This window comes from Lutra lutra, chromosome 1, assembly GCF_902655055.1.
Source record: "Lutra lutra chromosome 1, mLutLut1.2, whole genome shotgun sequence".
In the NCBI taxonomy this organism is placed as follows: domain Eukaryota; kingdom Metazoa; phylum Chordata; class Mammalia; order Carnivora; family Mustelidae; genus Lutra; species Lutra lutra.
The window spans coordinates 203,700,976-203,719,300 of record NC_062278.1 but is presented as its reverse complement, the minus strand read 5'-3'; the positions used below and the strand labels follow the sequence as shown (position 1 = coordinate 203,719,300).

The 18,325-nt window shown below is 55.6% G+C and overlaps 1 protein-coding gene across 6 annotated transcripts; it reads left to right on the top strand.

Moving 5' to 3' along the window:
• The first annotated feature begins 316 nt into the window (after positions 1 to 316).
• On the top strand, positions 317 to 10,302 carry HEMK1 (HemK methyltransferase family member 1). 6 transcript variants are annotated; one of them, XM_047693233.1, is made up of 12 exons: positions 318 to 452; positions 1,216 to 1,360; positions 1,747 to 1,830; positions 2,158 to 2,249; positions 2,567 to 2,660; positions 6,734 to 6,868; positions 7,201 to 7,265; positions 7,538 to 7,587; positions 8,438 to 8,546; positions 9,362 to 9,457; positions 9,604 to 9,717; positions 9,872 to 10,302. In XM_047693233.1, the coding sequence occupies exons 3-12, from the start codon at positions 1,759 to 1,761 to the stop codon at positions 9,963 to 9,965; spliced, it is 921 nt and encodes a 306-aa protein (XP_047549189.1). In that variant the 5' UTR covers positions 318 to 452; positions 1,216 to 1,360; positions 1,747 to 1,758; the 3' UTR covers positions 9,966 to 10,302. The 6 variants fall into 6 exon arrangements, with proteins under 6 accessions (XP_047549198.1, XP_047549173.1, XP_047549182.1 ...); XM_047693242.1 differs by lacking the exon at positions 1,216 to 1,360 and having other exon boundaries at positions 317 to 452; positions 1,491 to 1,830; XM_047693217.1 differs by lacking the exon at positions 1,216 to 1,360 and having other exon boundaries at positions 317 to 452; positions 1,491 to 1,868.
• Positions 10,303 to 18,325: the final 8,023 nt, after the last annotated feature.

Genomic DNA, 18,325 nt, shown 5'->3' with positions numbered 1-18,325 from the left:
GCGCCCCAATTCTCAACCCCGAAGCCGGCTGGTGACACGCCCCCGCTCAGACTGACAACACATCGCTGCGGCCGGGCACCCAAAAGCCAGCTCCGAGTAGTCGTCGCGGGCTGGAGCCATGTCCCTTCAGTGACCTTCAGGAAGAATCGAGGGTCCTGGCTCCCAGGGAACAACCTCCCACACATCCACGCATTCTCCCACCCGTGGGGCTGCGGGCGTAACCAGCTCGGCTTCAGCAGCCGGCTGGGAAACCCGCAGGCTCTTCCCGAGTGGAACCCAGGAGCTCTAGGAACCCTGGAACTCGGTGTGGGAGCGGTCCGCCCGAGCCCTTTCTCGGACGTGCCGACCCCGGAAGCAGGGCGAGGGAGAGCACCGCGGGTCACGCATATCCGGAAGCCGAGCCCGGGCGGTGTCTGCAGTTCGGCGGGCGGGCGGGATGACTCTTCAGGCTGGTATGAGGAGAAATGGGAACCGGGAGGGGGTCTCCTGGCCCTCTCGAGACCTCCGCCCCTCCTCCCCCCCGCGTTATGTAGATGAGGAAACGGGCTTGGGGAGAGGCGACCTCGCATGGGGCATTAACGATGCTTTGCAGAGCTGAGTGGGAAGCTGCGTCCCTGGCTTGTGGACAGAGCTGCCTCTGGAGTCCGGAGGACCTGGGTTTGTGTCCTGCCTGGGACAGGTCTAGCTAGGTGATTTTAGGCAAGTCTCTTTCCCTCTTGGAGCTTCCTTTCCCTCCCAGCTTGTCTTTGAAGATGTGACACCTAGCCGGTGCTCAGTACATGCTGGTTTGGACCTTGGTCTGTGCGAAGGGAAAGGGAACCACTACTTTAAACCTTCTGTTAAACCTTGTTTGTGACAACTTAAATATAAAGTTAACAAAAATTGTCAGTTTTTTTTTTTTTTTAAACCGGGCAATTTATGCTGACCTTTAGGATTATGAGGTCAAATGGGGGTGGGGAGGAAGAGTTTTAGCATACAGATCAGTCACAGCATGTCAAAAGCAAAGCCCCCAAGCAAAGGCAGCCTCCTCTGACTTGTAATGTTAGTTTAGATCATGTAACACAGAGTCCCTTCTGTGTGTTGAGCTGACTCCCAGGCACTTAATATTCATTGTCTACAATGATATTCATTGTACTGCTTGCTGTGGAGTTGGTGTTATTTTCCCCATTTCATGGAGGAGGACACTGGAACTTAGAAATGATGATTTTTCCCAAGGTAACACACGCTAAGATGGAACAGATCTGTTCAGCCCTCAAGCCTGGGCCCAGACACATCGCCAGGGACTGAGCTTTGCATTCAGCCCACTTCAGCTAAAAACATGAAGAAAACATAACTGGTCAAGACAAGAAGAATCAAAAAGGGTGGGCGAGGGTCTAAAATGGAGTTAAGGAGGTAGCAGAGCAAGAGCATATCCTCTCTCAGGCAGCAGGTCAGAGGGGAGTGGGTCACACAGTGCTCAGCTGCTCTCTTGGTTCTCCTTCCTCTCCCAGGGTGGCAGTTGCATCGGGACCAGAGCCACTTTGAGGAGCCAGAGCCCGTGACCATCTCCACCTGGTTGGAGCCAGTGCTCGTCTTTAGCAGCTGACATCACGAGGAAGGTTAAGGGACCTGGGAACTCTGAGGAGAGTCTTTCCCAGAGAATGGAGCTTGGGGGCCGAATTCTCTGGGCCTTTCTTTCTGGCCCCGGGAGGAGAGGAGGCACCAGGGGCTGGCCCTTCAGCTCATGGCAACCCCATCTGCCTCTAGCTGGGTCGTTGAATGCCACAGAGCTGGTCAGCCACTGGACTGCTATCTTTGAGAAGAGGGGCATCCCTGAGGCCCAGGCATCCAGTGAGTACATCGTGGCTCATGTCCTTGGAGCCAAAACAGTTAAGTGCAGTGTTGTCAAGAGGGGAGAAGATCGGAGAGGGAGGACCCTGGGGAATAACAGCCACGCTTATCTGTCCCACAGAGAGTGCTGAGCTGAGAGTGATGGGAATTTTCTGAAGGAATGTCTTAGGTAGATAATTTATTCATCTAATGAACTATTATAGTATGTATCAGGCAGTAGGGGATCAGGGATGACCGAGATTGCCAGTGTTGGGCCCACAGTGTCCACAAAAACCTGGGTCAGGCCCCTAGATCAGGAGCCAGATACTCACATTCTCTGTGGGGCAGTTTCAGAACCTGAGACCAGTACTTTGCACCAAGCCCCTGACCTCTCGGCAGCTACAGCGCGTCCAGGAGCTGAATAGCCTCCGATTGCAAAGGTGAGCACCAGGTGGGCCATCAGGTGGGCCAGACCTGAGGGCTCTATATGGGGAATAGCCTGATTAACTCATGGTCAGGAAGGAGGAAAGTATCTAAGGACTGGGGAGGTGTTGGTATGAGGTTTTGATGAGAGGGAGATCACGTGAGTAGATAGGAAGAAAGGAGGGAGGGAAGGCCTTGGCTTGGCTCAGAGTCCTGGGGCACAGGAGGCATGACCCTACCTGACATTTTTGGTATTCCCCAATGGTATCTCAACCCAGTCATGGTCCTGTTGGTCCCGGCTCTGTCACTGATCACCCAGCTGCCCCCTCTGCAGGATGCCTGTGCAGTACATCCTCGGGGAGTGGGACTTTCAAGGGCTCTGTCTGAAGATGGCCCCCCCAGTGTTCATCCCTCGCCCGGAAACAGAGGTAGGTGTGCCACCAAGACTGGGCAGGATGGAGATGAGGGCGGGGTTTAGGGCACCTGTCTTGCCCCAGACTTCCTCCAGGGGGCGCTGGGATCCCATGATTGTGGTTCTCAGAGTTCTTGCTCTTCCTTACTGGTGTCTCCTGGTTGGCTGGGTAGGTGGGGCCAAGAGTGCAGGGGTCTCCTGGCCTCCTTGACTGTCCTCATGTCCCAGGCCACTGCCCCAGTATGCAGGCCTGGCCTACCCAATCCATGGGGGAATAAAATGCCCTCCTCCTTGTCAGGAGGCATGGGTGAAGTGGATAGAGTTTCAGCTGGACACTCAGAGGCCTGGTACATCTATGTGACCTTAAGTCAGTGTCCTTTCTGGGCCCAGATGATAAGAGGGTTGGGCCTCCAAACTAGGGAGGAGATCTGTGAATTGGGGGTCCTCTTAGATCTACTGTCTGGTCAGGTAATTACCTGTGGTCCCTCAAATTATAGGACTAGGGATTGTGTGGCTCCAGCGTGCTGTCCCTGGGTGAGGCACACCTATTCTGGGAGAGAGGCTTTCTGTGGCCCTTCTTGGGCTTCCTCCTAACCTTGTAGAGAGTGAGAGAGAGCAGAGCAGGTGGATGGAACTGTGTGGGGGCTGATGGACAAGCTGGAGGGCACTGAATTCTGAGGAGGGGTGTTTCTCAAAAGGTACTCAGGCATACGACCATTCTTAGGAAAGATGAGACTTCATTTACCTGCCCAAACAGGGACTCAGAGCCCCTCCTCACCTTCTTAGCCTCTCTCCCCCAGCTGAGAAACCCTCTGGCCCCATTCACTTCCCCATCATGTGGTTGAGAAGCCAGGTCCTCACCTTATAGTCCAATGTTGGGAGGGACAGTAGGGAATCTGAGAACTTCCTGAAGTCACAGGGCTGCGAAGGGGAGGAGCATGGGAGCAGCCTTTGGGCTTTTTGACTCTGGGTCGGGGCCCCACACCTCCCATGAGGCTACACCATCTGAGATTAGACAAGCTGGGACAGAGAGCAGGATGTAGCCTGCCATCTGTGGCCTCTTGGGAGGCCACCCTGTGTCTTCCCCAAGCCTGTGACCTTGGCTGGGAGGTCACTTACTGCCTCCTGAGGCTGCCAAGGGTCAGGGCATGGGAAGGAGGCAACCATGATGACCTTTGAGTCCCCTCAGAGCTGACCCGGCACCAGCCATGTGCTCCAGAATTCTGAATGTCAGGTGTGGACTTCCAGCTCCCATATGGGGCCTCCCCCACCATTCCTGTGTGGGTCTGGGCCAGGAGAGCAGCTCTGCTGTAAGGGGGGGAGGGAAGACAGAGGGGGAGGCTGTGGTTGGGAGGCTAGGTCCTCATCTCACTGTACAGACGTTTCTGAGAACTTGCCAGGTTTGCCCCAATGTGAAGCCACATGGGGGTGCTTTACCAAGAACTTGAGAGGACGTGGCCTGTGGCAGGGAGTAGGGAGAATGGGGGCAGGGGAGAGATCTTGGTGCCTGTGTTCTTTCCATCCATTGCAGGGCAATTTCTGATGACGGGGGCAGAAGTCAGAAATGTGAAGCTGTAGGTGGCATGTGGCCCAATGCGTTGGGCTTTCCCTGTGGGTGGCAAGGTGGCTCAGTCCTCAGCCTGGCAGTGTGTATGGTGGGAAAGCCAAGGCTGGGAGTGTGAGCCATTCCTATCCAGCCTAGCGAGGTGAGGCTTTGGGGGGTGTAGGAGGCTCAGTACCTTATCTGTGATTGGCTCAAGGGAGGCAATGCCACCCTTCTTGGGCTGCCCGCCCAGAGCATCCTAATGGAGGGTGCTGGCAGCACTCAGGTCCTCCTGAGGCCTGGGCCAACCTCTTGAGGGGGTATGGGGTCCTGTTGAGACAGTGGCTCTGGCAGAGCCAAAAGCTGCCTGTTTCCCACATTCCCCCCCAATCCCCATCCCATCATGCTTTCGGATTCTTCCCTTACTTACCTGGAAGAGGTGCTTGGGCTCTCTGACCACTTGGCTTTCCCCCTTGCCTAAAGAGCCACCGATTTCAGGCTGATGGAGGCTGGAGGCTCTTCACTTGGTGAGGAGGAGAGTGTCTGGACTTTTATGGGTGGTCTCTACCCTTAGACCCCAGGTGGTCCCATAGCCAAGAGGATTCTCGAGTGGTCTGGACTGTAACGGAGGGGTTAGAGGGCACTGGTGGCGGTGGGGGCCCAGTCTATCAGCGTCACAACGTCACCAGGGTGTTGTTCATATATATGGTATAGGGTGTTGTTCATATATATGGTATATGTCTCTCAGGTCAAGGGTGTTTCTGAGGAGGCTAGCCAAGAGATCATTTCCAGCCAGAGTAGGTCTGTCTGTGGCCAGGAAAACAGGAGAGGCTCACAGCCCTGACAAGTCCCAGCTATCTGACCAACCACTCAGTACGTGGCCTCAGTGGCCTCAGCACTGAGACCACAGTCCCCGCCCTAGCCCTAGGCTGCTTTCTCTATGTCAGTCCCAATGCTGAGGGTCCAGATTGCCACAGGCGCCCTTCCAGTCTCCAGCTATGACTGGTACAGGCCTGGAGGGAGCAGGGGGGAGGAACAGAAAAGGTTGGACCCACTGGCCAAGTTCTACCTGCTTTGAACTTGCTGCCCTGGAGGCAGGTGAGCTCTCTGCTCTGGGGATTGGGGGACCTGGAAGAATGAAATCCCTTTTGGGATTCAGCACTGAGGAACTTCTATGGAAAATGGGTCTGAGCGATCTGGAGCCACTGAGCCTGACTGTTGACTTTGGAGATCTGGGGGGACCTGGTGGGGGGTCTGAGACTAGGAGGGTGGCTTCCCACAACCGCTGAGAGCTTGCCAAACCCTTGGGAAGCAGCCAAGAGGCCACCTGAGGATCAGGCCTTGCCTCTGGGACATACTGTGATTGGTTAGATCCCTGGTCTTCCCATCATGGAGACTTCAGTCTCGTGGGAGAGGTAAACCTCATCCTAGACTTCAGACTCATGGTGAGGAGATCCACGAGAGAGAGCCTGGCAGGGAGTCAGGAAACCTTTCTGGAGGGGGTGGACCTCTTTATAGACGAGGGAAGCTGACCCCTCTGCCCATGCCTGGGATCCCAGGAGTCCCAATTAGGGTGACTCTCCGAAGGGCTACCTTTGAGAAGAAAGCACACTGCCCTTCCCTGGCTCCATGCCTGGCTACTTTGTCCCTCACTCCACTGCTCATTAGAGCCAGTTGGCTTCTGGGCAGCAGCAGCCCTCCACTCTTACTTCTACCCCCTGTTGGCTTCCGTGCAGAATCCCTGCAGGTGGCAGATGGTGGACAAAACTTGAAAGCCTTTTGTTCCCAGACTGACACTGTCTACAAGTGTCCCCTGGCCCCCAAGTGTGGTGCAGTCAGGCACTTCCATCACATCATGCCCACTTACCCTATGCCCTGTGTGGCCCCTTCAGATATGAGGCTCAGGGAGGACTGTGTTCTCCCTACTGTGCCCCACCCCTGTGAAGGGAATTCCCTGTCCTTTTGGCCTGGGAACCTCCCTGGGACCGTCCTAAGTTCAGCTCTGTGGAGAAGCTGGGGACACTCTGGCTCCTGATAATAGCCACCGTGAGCTGTAAGTTGGGCTCCAAGAGGGGCCTTGGCTTCCTCAGTGGCTGGTTGTGAGGATCCAACAGATTAATGGAGGGAAAGCTCTGGAAGCAGGGCCAAGCACAGAGGAAGTGGCCAGGGACCATCAGGCATGGTTCTTAGTATTGCCATGAGCCCAGAACGGGAGGCTGTCTGTGAAGGGCCAAGCTGGGGTTTATTGAACACTTACCATGTACTGGGAATGGAATCCGTGTTTCAGGAATGTGGTTCTGTGGTTTCATGAGTGTGCCACCCCGACGAGGCTGGTTATTGTCAGCTGCTCACTTTTACAGATGGGGAATCTGAAGCAGGGAGAGGCAGAGTGACCTGCCCATGGCCTGACATGAAGGTGGCTTCAGCCACCCCCGACCCCCATGCCCCACCTTCACACAGAGGCTAACCATGGTTGGGCTTCTGTGCCAAGACCCCCAGGGGGGCAGGGGGGCCCTAACTCTGATTCCGATCCCTCTGTCTCACAGGAGCTGGTTGAATGGGTGCTGGAGGAGGTGGCCCGGAGCCCCTGTGTGGTGGGAGCCCAAGGTGGCCCACTCATCCTGGAGGTGGGCTGTGGATCGGGAGCTATCGCCCTTAGCCTGCTGAGTCAGCTTCCCCAGGTGAGCCCCCTTGGCATCCCAGTGTGCCACCCTGAATGGACTGTGACTGCCACTCATTGTCCCTCCCTCTGACCCTCCCCCACTCATCTCTGCTAGAAGCACTTGAGGGAGATCTCCAGATGTGGGAGGACGGGGCTGCCCCCAGCCCATCACAGTCACAGCCTCTGATTCCCATCCCCTTCTCTCTGGCCACACCCTGGCTACAAAGAGGGAGCAGCTTTTGGGTATTTCCCTTTCTCTCTGGTAGAGGGATGGAGGAGGGTTCTGGTCTCCAAGCTTGGCTTCTTTGGGCACCTTGCCTCCTGCGTACCCTTCGTTTGTTCTTGGGGCAGAGCCGAGTCATTGCGGTGGATAAGGGAGAAGCTGCTATCTGCCTGACCCAGGAGAATGCTCAGAGGTAGGTGGGCAGGGGGACGAAGGGGCAGGGTTGGGGAAGTCCAGCTCTGGGGCTTGATCTCAATCTCTGTTTAGATATCATACTCACTGATACCTGCTTTCCACTCTGAAGAAAGGGAAGGTGGGGCCAGGTGGCCTGGCATGGTTCCCACAGGGTTACGAAGGACAGAGGGTACCAGAGATCTATCAGTGCGTTAAGGGTTAATTCTTATAGTCCTGGTAGCCACAGGTGGGAGTCTCCCCTGTATTCACCCCCACTTCCCATCTCTCCAGGCTGCAGTTGCTGGACAGAATTCGGATCGTCCCCCTCGATGTAACCTTAGGTATCTTCCCTACTGATCTTCCTTGGGGTTGGGACCCTATAGGCACATGTGCAGCTAGATAGATGGGCGCTCTGCAGAGATGGAAGGAGGGCTTCCCCACCATTCATTTATACATGCCCATGTGCACACACACATGCACACATACGTGGGTTCTCAGACCAAGGCAAGCCCCTGTTGCCTTGTGGGCTGACCTGACCCATGCAGGGACTGGCCATAGGGTCTTTCTTACTTTCTGAAACCCCCGTAACTTAGGAGTTTTTAACTATTGCCCTTGTCTGGCCCAGGAATGATCTGGCTCAGCCACACCTTTGCAGAGTATCCTTGGCTTCTGGCTCTGATTCTGGCTGTGTTACGTATCCGCAGGGTCTTTGAGCCTTATATGCATCCTCCCTAGAGTGTGGTTCACCTGGTGTAGCGCATGGCACCTGGACGGAACCAGGAAACAGAGTTGCGAGGAATTGACTGTTGGAAACCAGCTATGCCCTCCATACACTCAGTCCATGTTGGCTAGGAGGCAGTGGACAACAGGACCAGCGGGGCTGCAGAAGACAGAGGCCCTTGCTTTGCACAAGCAATCAGAGAGGGCTTCCTGAAGGGGGAGGTTTTTGAGGAGGTTTTTTGACAGGAAGAAGAGACGGCAGGGATATTCTAGGTGAAGAGCTGCCATCTCAGAATATACATGCTCCTGAGCAGTCTACTGGCTGGGGGCCCTGGGCACTAATTTGCAAGCCTGGGTTATCAGGTCCAGAGATGGGCCCAGGGTGTGGCTTGGGGAGGGGGACTACCCAAGGGACATGGTGGCAGGTAGAGCTACCACCCATTCCCGGCTGTGTGTTCCCTTTGACTGTAGAGGGGAGCTGGGCACACCTTCTGTCCTGGGGCCCCGTGGACCTGGTCGTCAGCAACCCTCCCTACATCTTCCACCAGGACATGGAGCAGCTGGCCCCTGAGATCCGCAGGTGCGGGGTGGAGGCCGGGCCCAAGAGGGCCTAGTGGGATGTGACTGTCCTGGGGAGGTACAGGGAGGGAGAAGGGACTGAAAGGGGCAGCGATGTTGAAAGAGAGCCTCATTCTGGAGCCCACAGACCTGCTTGATTGAGCTTCTGCCTTCCCACTGAAGACCACTGGATAATATCTGAGCCTCATTTCTGAGCTGTGAAAGGGGAGTAGTAGACCTTTGCAGGGCCATGGAGAGGACCTAGCAGACTCACAAAGCAGGTGTGATCTAGAGTACATAGGAGGTGCTCAGATGGGTAGATCATTGTACAGAAGATTGAGGCTTGGAGAAGAAAGGTGCCTGGTCAAGGTCAAGCGGGGCTTAGCGTGAAAGCTGGGACCAAGACCCTACCCCAGGCTTTGCACTGAGCCATCCTGTTCTCAAACAGGGGCTGAGAACCAGGGGTAGCCCAGGAGTCCTTGGACAAGGCAGCGGTAATGTGGGTCAGGGTGCTGATTCCTCTTTTTTAGGTTCTCAGGAGTGTTCTGGGTCAGCTCCAGGCCTCCCCAGACCAAGCATAGGAGCAGCCTTCTTGTGGGGAGACCCTCATACCCTGCAATCAGTCAGTGGGGTTCACTGAGCAGCCCAGCACTACCTGGTGGGGTGCTGCCAGTAGGAGGTAGGAGACTCAGAGCTGCCATCTGGGGGCCTCCTCTTCTGGGCCCTCAGGTTTTCTGAAGCTGAGAGTGTAAGTTCCACACGGCCCCTTTGTGGAGGGCCCTGCTCAGCTCTTCCACACTCTTCAGAGTCTCTCACCTCCCTCTGTTTCCCCTTCAGCTATGAAGACCCACTAGCCCTGGATGGTGGGGTGGAGGGCATGGACATCATTACCCAGATCTTGGCCCTGGCACCTTGGCTCCTGAAGGACTCTGGGTATGGATAGGGCGGGTCTCCTGGGTCTGTCCCAGTGTGTACTGGGCCTGCCCTAACATTCTTACTCCACCTCTCTCAGTCCAGGCAATGCAGAAGTGCAGGTCCCAGCCCTGCCTGTTAAGCTGACCCATTTCTCTCCCATGTAGGAGCATCTTCTTAGAAGTGGACCCAAGACACCCAGAGCTTGTTGGCAGCTGGCTTCAGAGCCGGCCTGACCTGTCCCTTGATCTTGTGGCTGTGCGCAGGGACTTCTGTGGGAGGTGAGCTCTCCCCACCCCACCCTACCCCAGCTGCCACACTGGTCTTTCTACCCAGGCCATCCACAGCTCTGGCTGTAGTAAGAGTGCTGTTTCCACTTTCTGCTTATCCTCTGGGACCCAGGCAATAATTGGCCTCTTGCCCCTGTTTCCTTAGGCCCCGGTTCCTGCATATTCGGAGGTCTGGGCCACAGCGTGGCTGCCCTGCGGATGCCTGGGCAGGTCCCCTGCCTGCCAGAGTGCCTGGCTGATCGTTCTTCTTGGAATGCTACTTGGAGGGAGGTGATGGTACCTTCTAGAACCTAGACGCTTACGACATTTCTCATGGTTCTGTGATTCTACCTTTCTGTATGTTCTGTATTTCTAGAAGACTTGGAGGTAGAAGTGAGGGTGAGGATGTCCTTCCTGGGGTGGCAGAGAACCAGGGCACCCATAGTTTGGCCCAGAGTTGAGCAGATCCAAGTTCCTGGTCTGGTTCCATCACATCAGTATGGCCAAGGGCAGGTTACTCAGTGTGTCTGTGGGTGGAATTGCCTTGGGGATGTTGGGAGATAGGGCTAATAAAAGGTTGAGAGACCAATAAGTAGTGATCTAATGTTTTGTTACTGTGATTTATGGGTCGCCTGATCACTCATTCCCAGGCAGTGCTGGGGGTAAGAGCCTCCTCCTGCAGGTCTGGCCATGAGTCTCCCACCTAGTGGGGATATGGGAGCATGGTGTGGAGAAAGGCACAGGGGTGCTCTTCCTGGTCTTGGATGCCAGGGGGCTTGGCACCGAGCAGCTCACTCCTGGGGTTTGACTAGTCCTCCACTGCCCTGGGTGTGCTCCCACACACTTCCCTGACCAGGCCTAGGCTCTGAGCACAGGAACGTCATCTGAGCTTCAGCTTAGAGCTGGTTGCCTGCTTGCTGGAGGGGAGTAGGTGGGGGCTGCGCTGTTCTGGTATCACATGTCCACACTGATTTAATGGAAGGCTTGCGTCAGTGAGGAGTGAGTAGGGTTTATGTTTACTTTTTATTCTTGTAGCTTCTGGCTAAAACATTCCTTCCAAATTGGCCTGGGAGTTTCAGATAGCCCCTCTGTCCCTGGTTGGGGCTGGGGAGAGCGAGAAGCCTGGAAAAGTGGGCACCCGCTTGTGATCTCCACCCCAGCTTTTGTCTGTGCAGACCTGTGGCTGCCAGGAGGCCTAGAAGCCCAGCCCACCTGTCTGTAGCAGCAGGAAACCTCCAGGCTGGCAGGTACTAATGTGACTGTGCATCACGTTGTGTCCAGAGGAATGTGGCAGACCGAACTGGCTCACCCCACTAGCACTTCCAAGGGCCAGAGCTGGCGGCACAGCAGCCAGAGGCAGTGTGGTCTAGTGGGCGGCCGCCTCTGCTAGGGCCGGGCTGCTGGGTTCTAGGGCTGTCTCCCCACTGGGACCTCAGGCAGCTCCCTTCCCTGCAAGAAGCTGGCTGTCCCCTTTCCAGGAGCAGCACAAGGTAGCAGCCTTGTGTGAGTGTCAGCCAGGTGGCATCTGTTGCCAGCATCCAAAGGTTCGCTCTCTGGCAGGCCCTCCCGAGGAAAAGACGGGGCCTGCCTGATATCCCATGCGGGGAGGTAGCCAGGTGGAGATGGGAAGTTAGGTCCCTGTCTTTGGGGGGTGTATACTGCTGGGGTCCTCCCTGGCTTGATTGACCCCCCCACACACACTCATACTGTGGCTGAGGCTCACATGTGCCTTAGCAGGGGCCACATGGTGGCTCCCAGGGCTCCTGTATCCTGCCCTGTATCCCAGCCCCAGCTGCATGGCCTCCTTTGAGGAGGAGCAGAGACTCCTGGTCATGGCTGGCTGGAAGGAGCCTGGGAGGGGGCTGTAGGGCACAGCCAGAGTGAGGCTCCCGGCTTTCGGAGCCCCTTGTGCTCTTACACCTTTGCCTGTGTCGGGCCTTACCGCTATTGCCCTCTTCCTCCTGCCTGTGCCCTTCTGCTCTTGCTGTTTTGAGCAGCATCTCAGGGCAAGTGCCCTGACCCGGCAGTCTTTTGCCCCTTGTCCCACAGCCTGGGCCACTCCTCAGCCAGTGCTGGCTTCCCTGATGGTCTTACCCTCCTGGCTTCAGACCCATCACGAGGAAAGTTCTTGGCCATCATGTGGATATGACACCTTAAGAGAACATTGTGAGGAGAGTAACAATGTAGGGACAGCTGGGGTCACTGAAGCGGGAGCCACTTTTGGAGACAACCATTCCCAGAAAACCATCAGGCCCCTCCTGTCCTTCCTCACAGGGCTTGAACGCCCTGAGGTCTAGGCCATAATGGCCATGGCTCTGCCTGGGGAAAGCCAGGCTCACCTGCCATATTGTCCCACCTTCCTGGGGCCAGAGCAAGAGATGCATTGCCCCCTCTAGCATGTGTCACAGAGCTGATGGTAGAGTACAGGCTCTTCAGACCCCTGAGGTCTTGAGGGACGTGCCTACTGCCCACCCAGCCTCCTTCAGCCAAGCCCTAAGCATGGCGGGGGCAAAGGAGTCCTTGACTGATGTTCTTGGAAAGCAGCTCCATCCCTTCTGCTGACAGTTGAGGAAACAGGCTCTGCCTCACAGTTGGATGCTTGTCCTAGCTGCCCATGGGTTTCTCCATGGGGGCCCATCTAGCTGCTCTATTGAAATGTGTCCCCCAAACCCTTTCCCGCCACCTTCCTGGAGCTGGACCCTGGGCCATTAACTGCTGCCAATCCCAGCCCTAAACCCTTGGCTGTCTGTCTCCTTGTGACTTGAGTGTGGTCGCCGTGTCCTGAGGAGTCCAGGTCTGAAGAGTTGGGGGAGGATGGCTGTGGGAAAGGCCCTGCAGACCCTTTCAAAGCCCCGTCAGTGCTCTGAGTAAGCTTCCATCGGAACAGTGGGTGCCACTGCTGAACAGGCTTGGAGAACTGCTTTAACGTTTTCAGACCAGCATGTCCTTCCCTGTCCACGTTTGGATTCTTTAGTCTGCTGCCCCAGACTGCAGCCCCCACCTGCAGAACTCTTAATCCCCTAAACACAACTCCTTCCCTTCACCAGCTGTGCCTTGCATCAGGAGTGCCTTGCCCACCCCCACTTTTCCAAATGATCCCCTCCTTCAGGCTCCAACAGAAATGCCGCCTCCTCCAGAACACCTGCCCTGACCTCTCTGTTCTCCCCACCAGCCCCTAGCCCACATTTCTGCCAATACCAATGACGTTCTGCCCCATCCATTTGAAAACCTCCCTCATCTCTATGTGTTTTCTAGAATGAAGCTGGGACTTCCTGTGTGGCTCACGTCTGATCTGACGGCAGCGTTTGCGTATTCTGGCCAGTAGGGAGAAGGCACGAGGGCCCGGCCTCCCACCCCAGCTAGACAGCTGTCCCGGGGGAGCCACGGCCGCTAATGGGCTCGAGCGCACCTGATCTGTGCCCAGCCACTGCGCCAGGAGTACAGGCTGTCCTTGGCGGCCCCAGGGGCAGGTGCCAGGTTTCCTGGAGCTCTGGGCCCCAGCCAGCCCCCAGCCAGCATCTTGGCCCGAATAGCGGCCTGATCCCCCGTCACGAATAGAGTCCTGATCCTGGATCAGCCCTCTGGATGGGGCTGGAAGGGGCTGGGCATTGGCAAAGCAACCCTCCCCATCCTGTGGCAGATTGAAAAATGGCCCCAAAGATGCCTGTGTCCTAAATCCCCCCCAACCCTCTGAATGGGTTACCTTACATGGCAAAAGGAGCTTTGTGGGTGTGATTAAGTTAAGGATCTTGAGATGGAAAGATTAGCCTGGGTTATTCAAATGGGTTCAGTGTAATCAACAAGTGTGCATAGAAGAGCGGGGCCAGACTGTCCGTCAGAGGAGATGCGAGGTAGCAGAGGTCCCAGACAGCCGGAGAAAAGGGCTGGGAGCCAAGGAATGCAGACAGCCGCTAGACGCTGGCAAGGGCGACGAAATGGAGTCTCCCCTAGAGCCTCAAGAAAGACTAGAATCCTGCCAATACCTTGATTTTCACCTAGTAAAACTAATTTTGGATTTCTGACCTCCAGAACCGTCAGATGATAAGTTTGTGTTGTTTTCAGCCACCAGATGTGTGGTGATATGTTACTGCAGCGATAGGAAACTAATTCAGACTACGGTGCCCGAAGTGAGGTGCTGCTTTAACACATGCTTAAAAAGGGAAGTGGCTTTGGCAATGGGCAGGGGCTGGAGGAATATTGCAGTGTGTGATAGATTGCCTTGAATACCTCTGCTCTGAGAGGCGGGGTGGCTGGGGTGGGGAACCCTCCTCCATCTGGAGACCTAAGCTGCCCAGGCCCCTTACCCACAGGTCTCGCATGGGCTACAGCTGGCCCGTACAGTGAAGAGACTAGGATCGTGCTCTGGGTGGGCCCTGCAGAGGCTGACCTGGCACCAGGAGCAGCTAGGGAATGGAACTGTGATCAGGGGAGGGGGAGCGAGGCTGGTTTGCACAGTCCATCTCCAGTAGCCTTCAGAGAGGATCTCAGAGACTGGATCTGAGCCTGATTCTGGCCCCCATGGTGTCATGTGGCTAGCCCAGCACCTCTTGAGTATGTGAGGATGAGCAGGGGCCCTGCCCTTCTCTGGGTTGCAGGTACATCTGTGAAATGGGCATGGCGGTCCCTGACTTCAAGCTGATGGACCTGAACCTACCGTGTAAGCTGAGGGCTTGGCTCCTTCCAGCCACCTTCAGGGCCCAGCTTCTGCTACAGGCCTGGACTGGGCTCTGTGGCTCAGATAGAATTAAGTCATTCCTGGGATTTTCATCCTATGGTTCCCAGAGCTGAAATGACCAACTAGAGTCTTTGACCCTGTCCCTCTCTGGGCTAGGACCAAGACTCCACTCCTGATGAAGGGGACTCAGGGCCTCTGGAGACGCCATCCCACCTGCCCAAGGCCTGGGGCTCCTGAAGCTACAGCCCCAACTCAGGGGCCGCAGGGAGAGCTACTGGGAGGCCAGACATGGGCTCGTGTGGCTCATGGCAGGTCTGAGACTGGATTCTCCTGATTCCCTTTGGATGAAGCCCGGAGGGCCTGATAGTAATAGATGGGGTGGATTGTCTACTCCTTGATCCTCTTTCTAAACAGAAGGAAGGGGGTTACTCAGGGTCACAGAGCACTTGCCTCCTAACTCCTGGTGCAGCGCTCTCAGCCTCCCTTGCTGCCAAGGGCCTGGGTTCATTTACTTGGATGGTGTGGCTGTTTTATTCATCTCTTCAGGTAGCTCCTATGGCAACTCCTGATGGTAGCGCAACCATTGCCGAGGGGTTGGATGGAGGAGGGAGTGGCCTGGGCCGCAGTGGGGCCCATGACTGACAGGAGCCCGGGGTGCCTGGAGCCACCATACACTGGGGTGTGGGGGAGTAGGGCCAGTCAGGTTAAGGGTGTGGAGTACCCTCAGGACATCCCAGAGGCAGTGTTGGGCAATGGATGGGCGTTGGCAGATCCAGCTGCAACCAGAGGGGGCAGAGTTCAGAGGCAGGCCTTGAAGCGAACTTGGGAAGACCACTCTCCCATGCCTGAACATGGCCAGTGGCTGTAACCGGGCATCTCCATGTGCCAGCTGGTACCAGGTGCAGCACACCCTGCCGTCAGTCCTGCCCGCATGTCAGGAGTGGCTTCCTTGGTCACTAGACAGGTGGAGAGACTAAGGTTTAAGTTGCCCAATGTCACATAGCCAGGAAGTGGCCATGGTGGGGTTTGAACCCAGTCCTCTGGTGTCCCAGCTGGGAGCCTGGTGTGGTGGCGTGGGGGGAGGGGTTGAGCAGGCCCTGGAGGCTGACCACAGCCCAGGGCCTCAACTCCCAGAGAGGCTCCCATACCTGTGGGCAGGGGAGTGGCCAGGCTCACCTGGGCTACCAGGCAAAGGGGAAAGTGGCGAATTGTCCAGAAACCGCAGATGTAAAGCAAGCTTCCTTCCCTCCCAGGTGCACAGCTTTCATGCTAAGCAGGGGAGGAACTAAGTGAAGGGCCCTGCGTGCAGTGCAGGGGAGGGCAGTGAGAAGGGCTGCTACCAAAGGGGATTGATGTCCTTGGGTCATGGGGTGGGGCTGACAGACCCCAGACTCTGCTTCTTGGCTGACAGATGGGTGAGGAAAGTGAGTCCCCGCTCAGCAGGAGCGGGGTGAAGCCTGTTGTGGCAGATGAGGCATTTTAGGTCCCCAGGTTGGGGGGGCGGGTCTGGAAGGAGGTGCCAGCTGGATGTGCCTACCACACTTGTTGAGGGTGTTGCACAGCTCAAGAACTGACTACAGGTCCCTGCCTCAGCCTGCATGGAAGTCCGCCTTCTCTCCCACATTCCGCCCGGCCACTTGGAGCCATGGGTTGGTTCTTTCAAACCAAGTTCCAGGTGGAACTCAAGTATGTAATTTTACAAAGATAAAAGTCATGTCTTAAATATAACTTTATTCTTATTATTTTTAGAAGATTGATTTATTTGACAGAGAGAGAGAGGACAAGTTGGGGGAGGGACAGAGGGAGAAGCAGACTCCTTGCTGAGCAGGGAGCCACATGCAGGATTCGATCCCAGGACCCTGAGATCATGACCTGAGCTGAAATCAGCTGCTTAACCGAATGAACCACCCAGGCGCCCCAAACATAAATTTATTTTTAAAGTTCACATTCTCAACGTCTTCTCAGCATTAAGTCCATCAAGAACAACAGTGGGGGCGCCTGGGTGGCTCAGGGGGTTAAGCCTCCGCCTTCAGCTCAGGTCATGGAGCCCCAAGTTAGGCTCTCTGCTCAGCAGGGAGTCTGCTTCTCCTTCTCCCTCTGCCCGCTGCTCCCCTGCTTGTGCTTGCTTTCTATCAAATAAATAAATTAATTAAATATTTAAAAAAATAGAGAACACACATTTGGATTGGGGGCTGGGATAGTCTTATGTCAGCCTTGGAGACCGTTTCTTTCTGTGTTTGATTTAGTGACTCAGGACAAAATGACCCCCCAACTCTCACAGATAAGTGGTCACAAGTGTTGGCAGTGTTTCTGAAGGCCACCTTGCAGTCTCTCATTCACAGGGACAGCAGGAGAAGCCTGATTTCAAGCTGAGCGCAAACCCAGTTCTCTGGACACATGCGTCATAATTTTGGTGGTGTGCCCATTTGAGTCTGTTGTGTGGTCTTTTATTTGTTTAAAGATTTTGTTTTTATTTATTTATTTGTCAGAGAGAGAGAGAGAGCTAGCACAACCAGGGGGAAGCAGCAGGCAGAGGGAGAAGCAGCAGGCAGAGGGAGAAGCAGGCTCCCTACTGAGGAGGGGGGCTCAATCCCAGGACCCTGGGATCGTGACCTGAGTTGAAGGCAGATGCTTAACCAACTGAGCCACCAAAGTGTCCCTGTGTGTGGTTTTTTTAAAAATTGGGCTCTTTATAATAACTAAAAATAAGAAAAGAGAGGGAAAGCAAGAGAAAGAAAAGGAAAGGAGGAAGGGAAGGGAAGGAAATGAGGAAGGGAAAGGAGGGAGGAGGGAACTCATGGGGTTTCTTTGGGTTTTTGTGATGCCAGCCTCCGCCACTGCCTCTCCCCGGGAAGTCTGCCCTGGCTGCTTTAGCCCTACACATCCTAGAGATTCCCAGAGCCGCCTCTCACCTAGGATCTGTCTCACTAAGTGAATCGGGCCCATCGGCTCCTGAAAAGTCTCAGGAACCCACAAGCCCCTCTTGGCTCCAGTGTGGACATTCCAGGTACTCATTCCCTGGTTCTGGGGCAGGGAAGAAGGCTCCAAGCAGGGACAGGAACGAGGAGCTTCCCTGGGCTCTGTGGTGGTATCTCCAGGGATGAGAGAACTGGGGAACCCAGTGCCCCTGAAAGCCTGGGGTTTCTGTACTTCTGGGTACCTTCATTTCTGGGAACTTGCTGTGCTTTGGAAAGAGAGAAATGAGAAGCAAAACCCTAGGGCCCAGCACCCCCCCTCCTTCCTGCCTTCCTTCCGCTGAGTCACAGTACCTCAGCCTCCTCTTGGGGCCACTTGGGTGGGGTGGAATTCGGGGTCATGTGAGGATGCAGCATCTGGGACAAGTCTTCTTTTCCTGCCAACATCCTCTGTGAGGTTGCTGAGGGCTGAGGCTACCTCCGAAGCTTGGGGAAGGGGTGACTGAGGTCTTTATCTGGCCTATCTCCCCTCCCATTACCAGGCCCATTGTTCACCTGTAAGCATTGAGCACCAACTGTAAACCAAGCTAGGGGGTGGAGCGGTTCATGTGGGGTCCTGTCATTGAGGAACTTGTGGACTTGGACAGGGACCCCTGACAGGACCCCAGTGTGTTTCTGGTCAGCAATGGGGAGCCATGGGAGCCTTTAGGCTCTGGGAGAACACATCACACACACACATCACAGAGACCTGTATAACCCTCCCCAGGGACCCGTGTGCACATGCATATGAACAAGTGTGGGACTGGAGCATTTGGGTCCACATCCATGATCACAGGTATCCATGCAGAGCCTCACATGGTTGGGGGAGTTTGAGGCTCTGGGAGTCAGGCCAGGACCTTGTGTTTGTGTGTGGGGGAGTGTCACCCTGTCTTGGAGGCCCAACCACTGTCTCTGAGTCATGGTAGCCCATGGGAGCCTGAGTACTGTGCCCCTATTTCATGGGAAAGAAAGCGAACATCCAGAGAGGGCC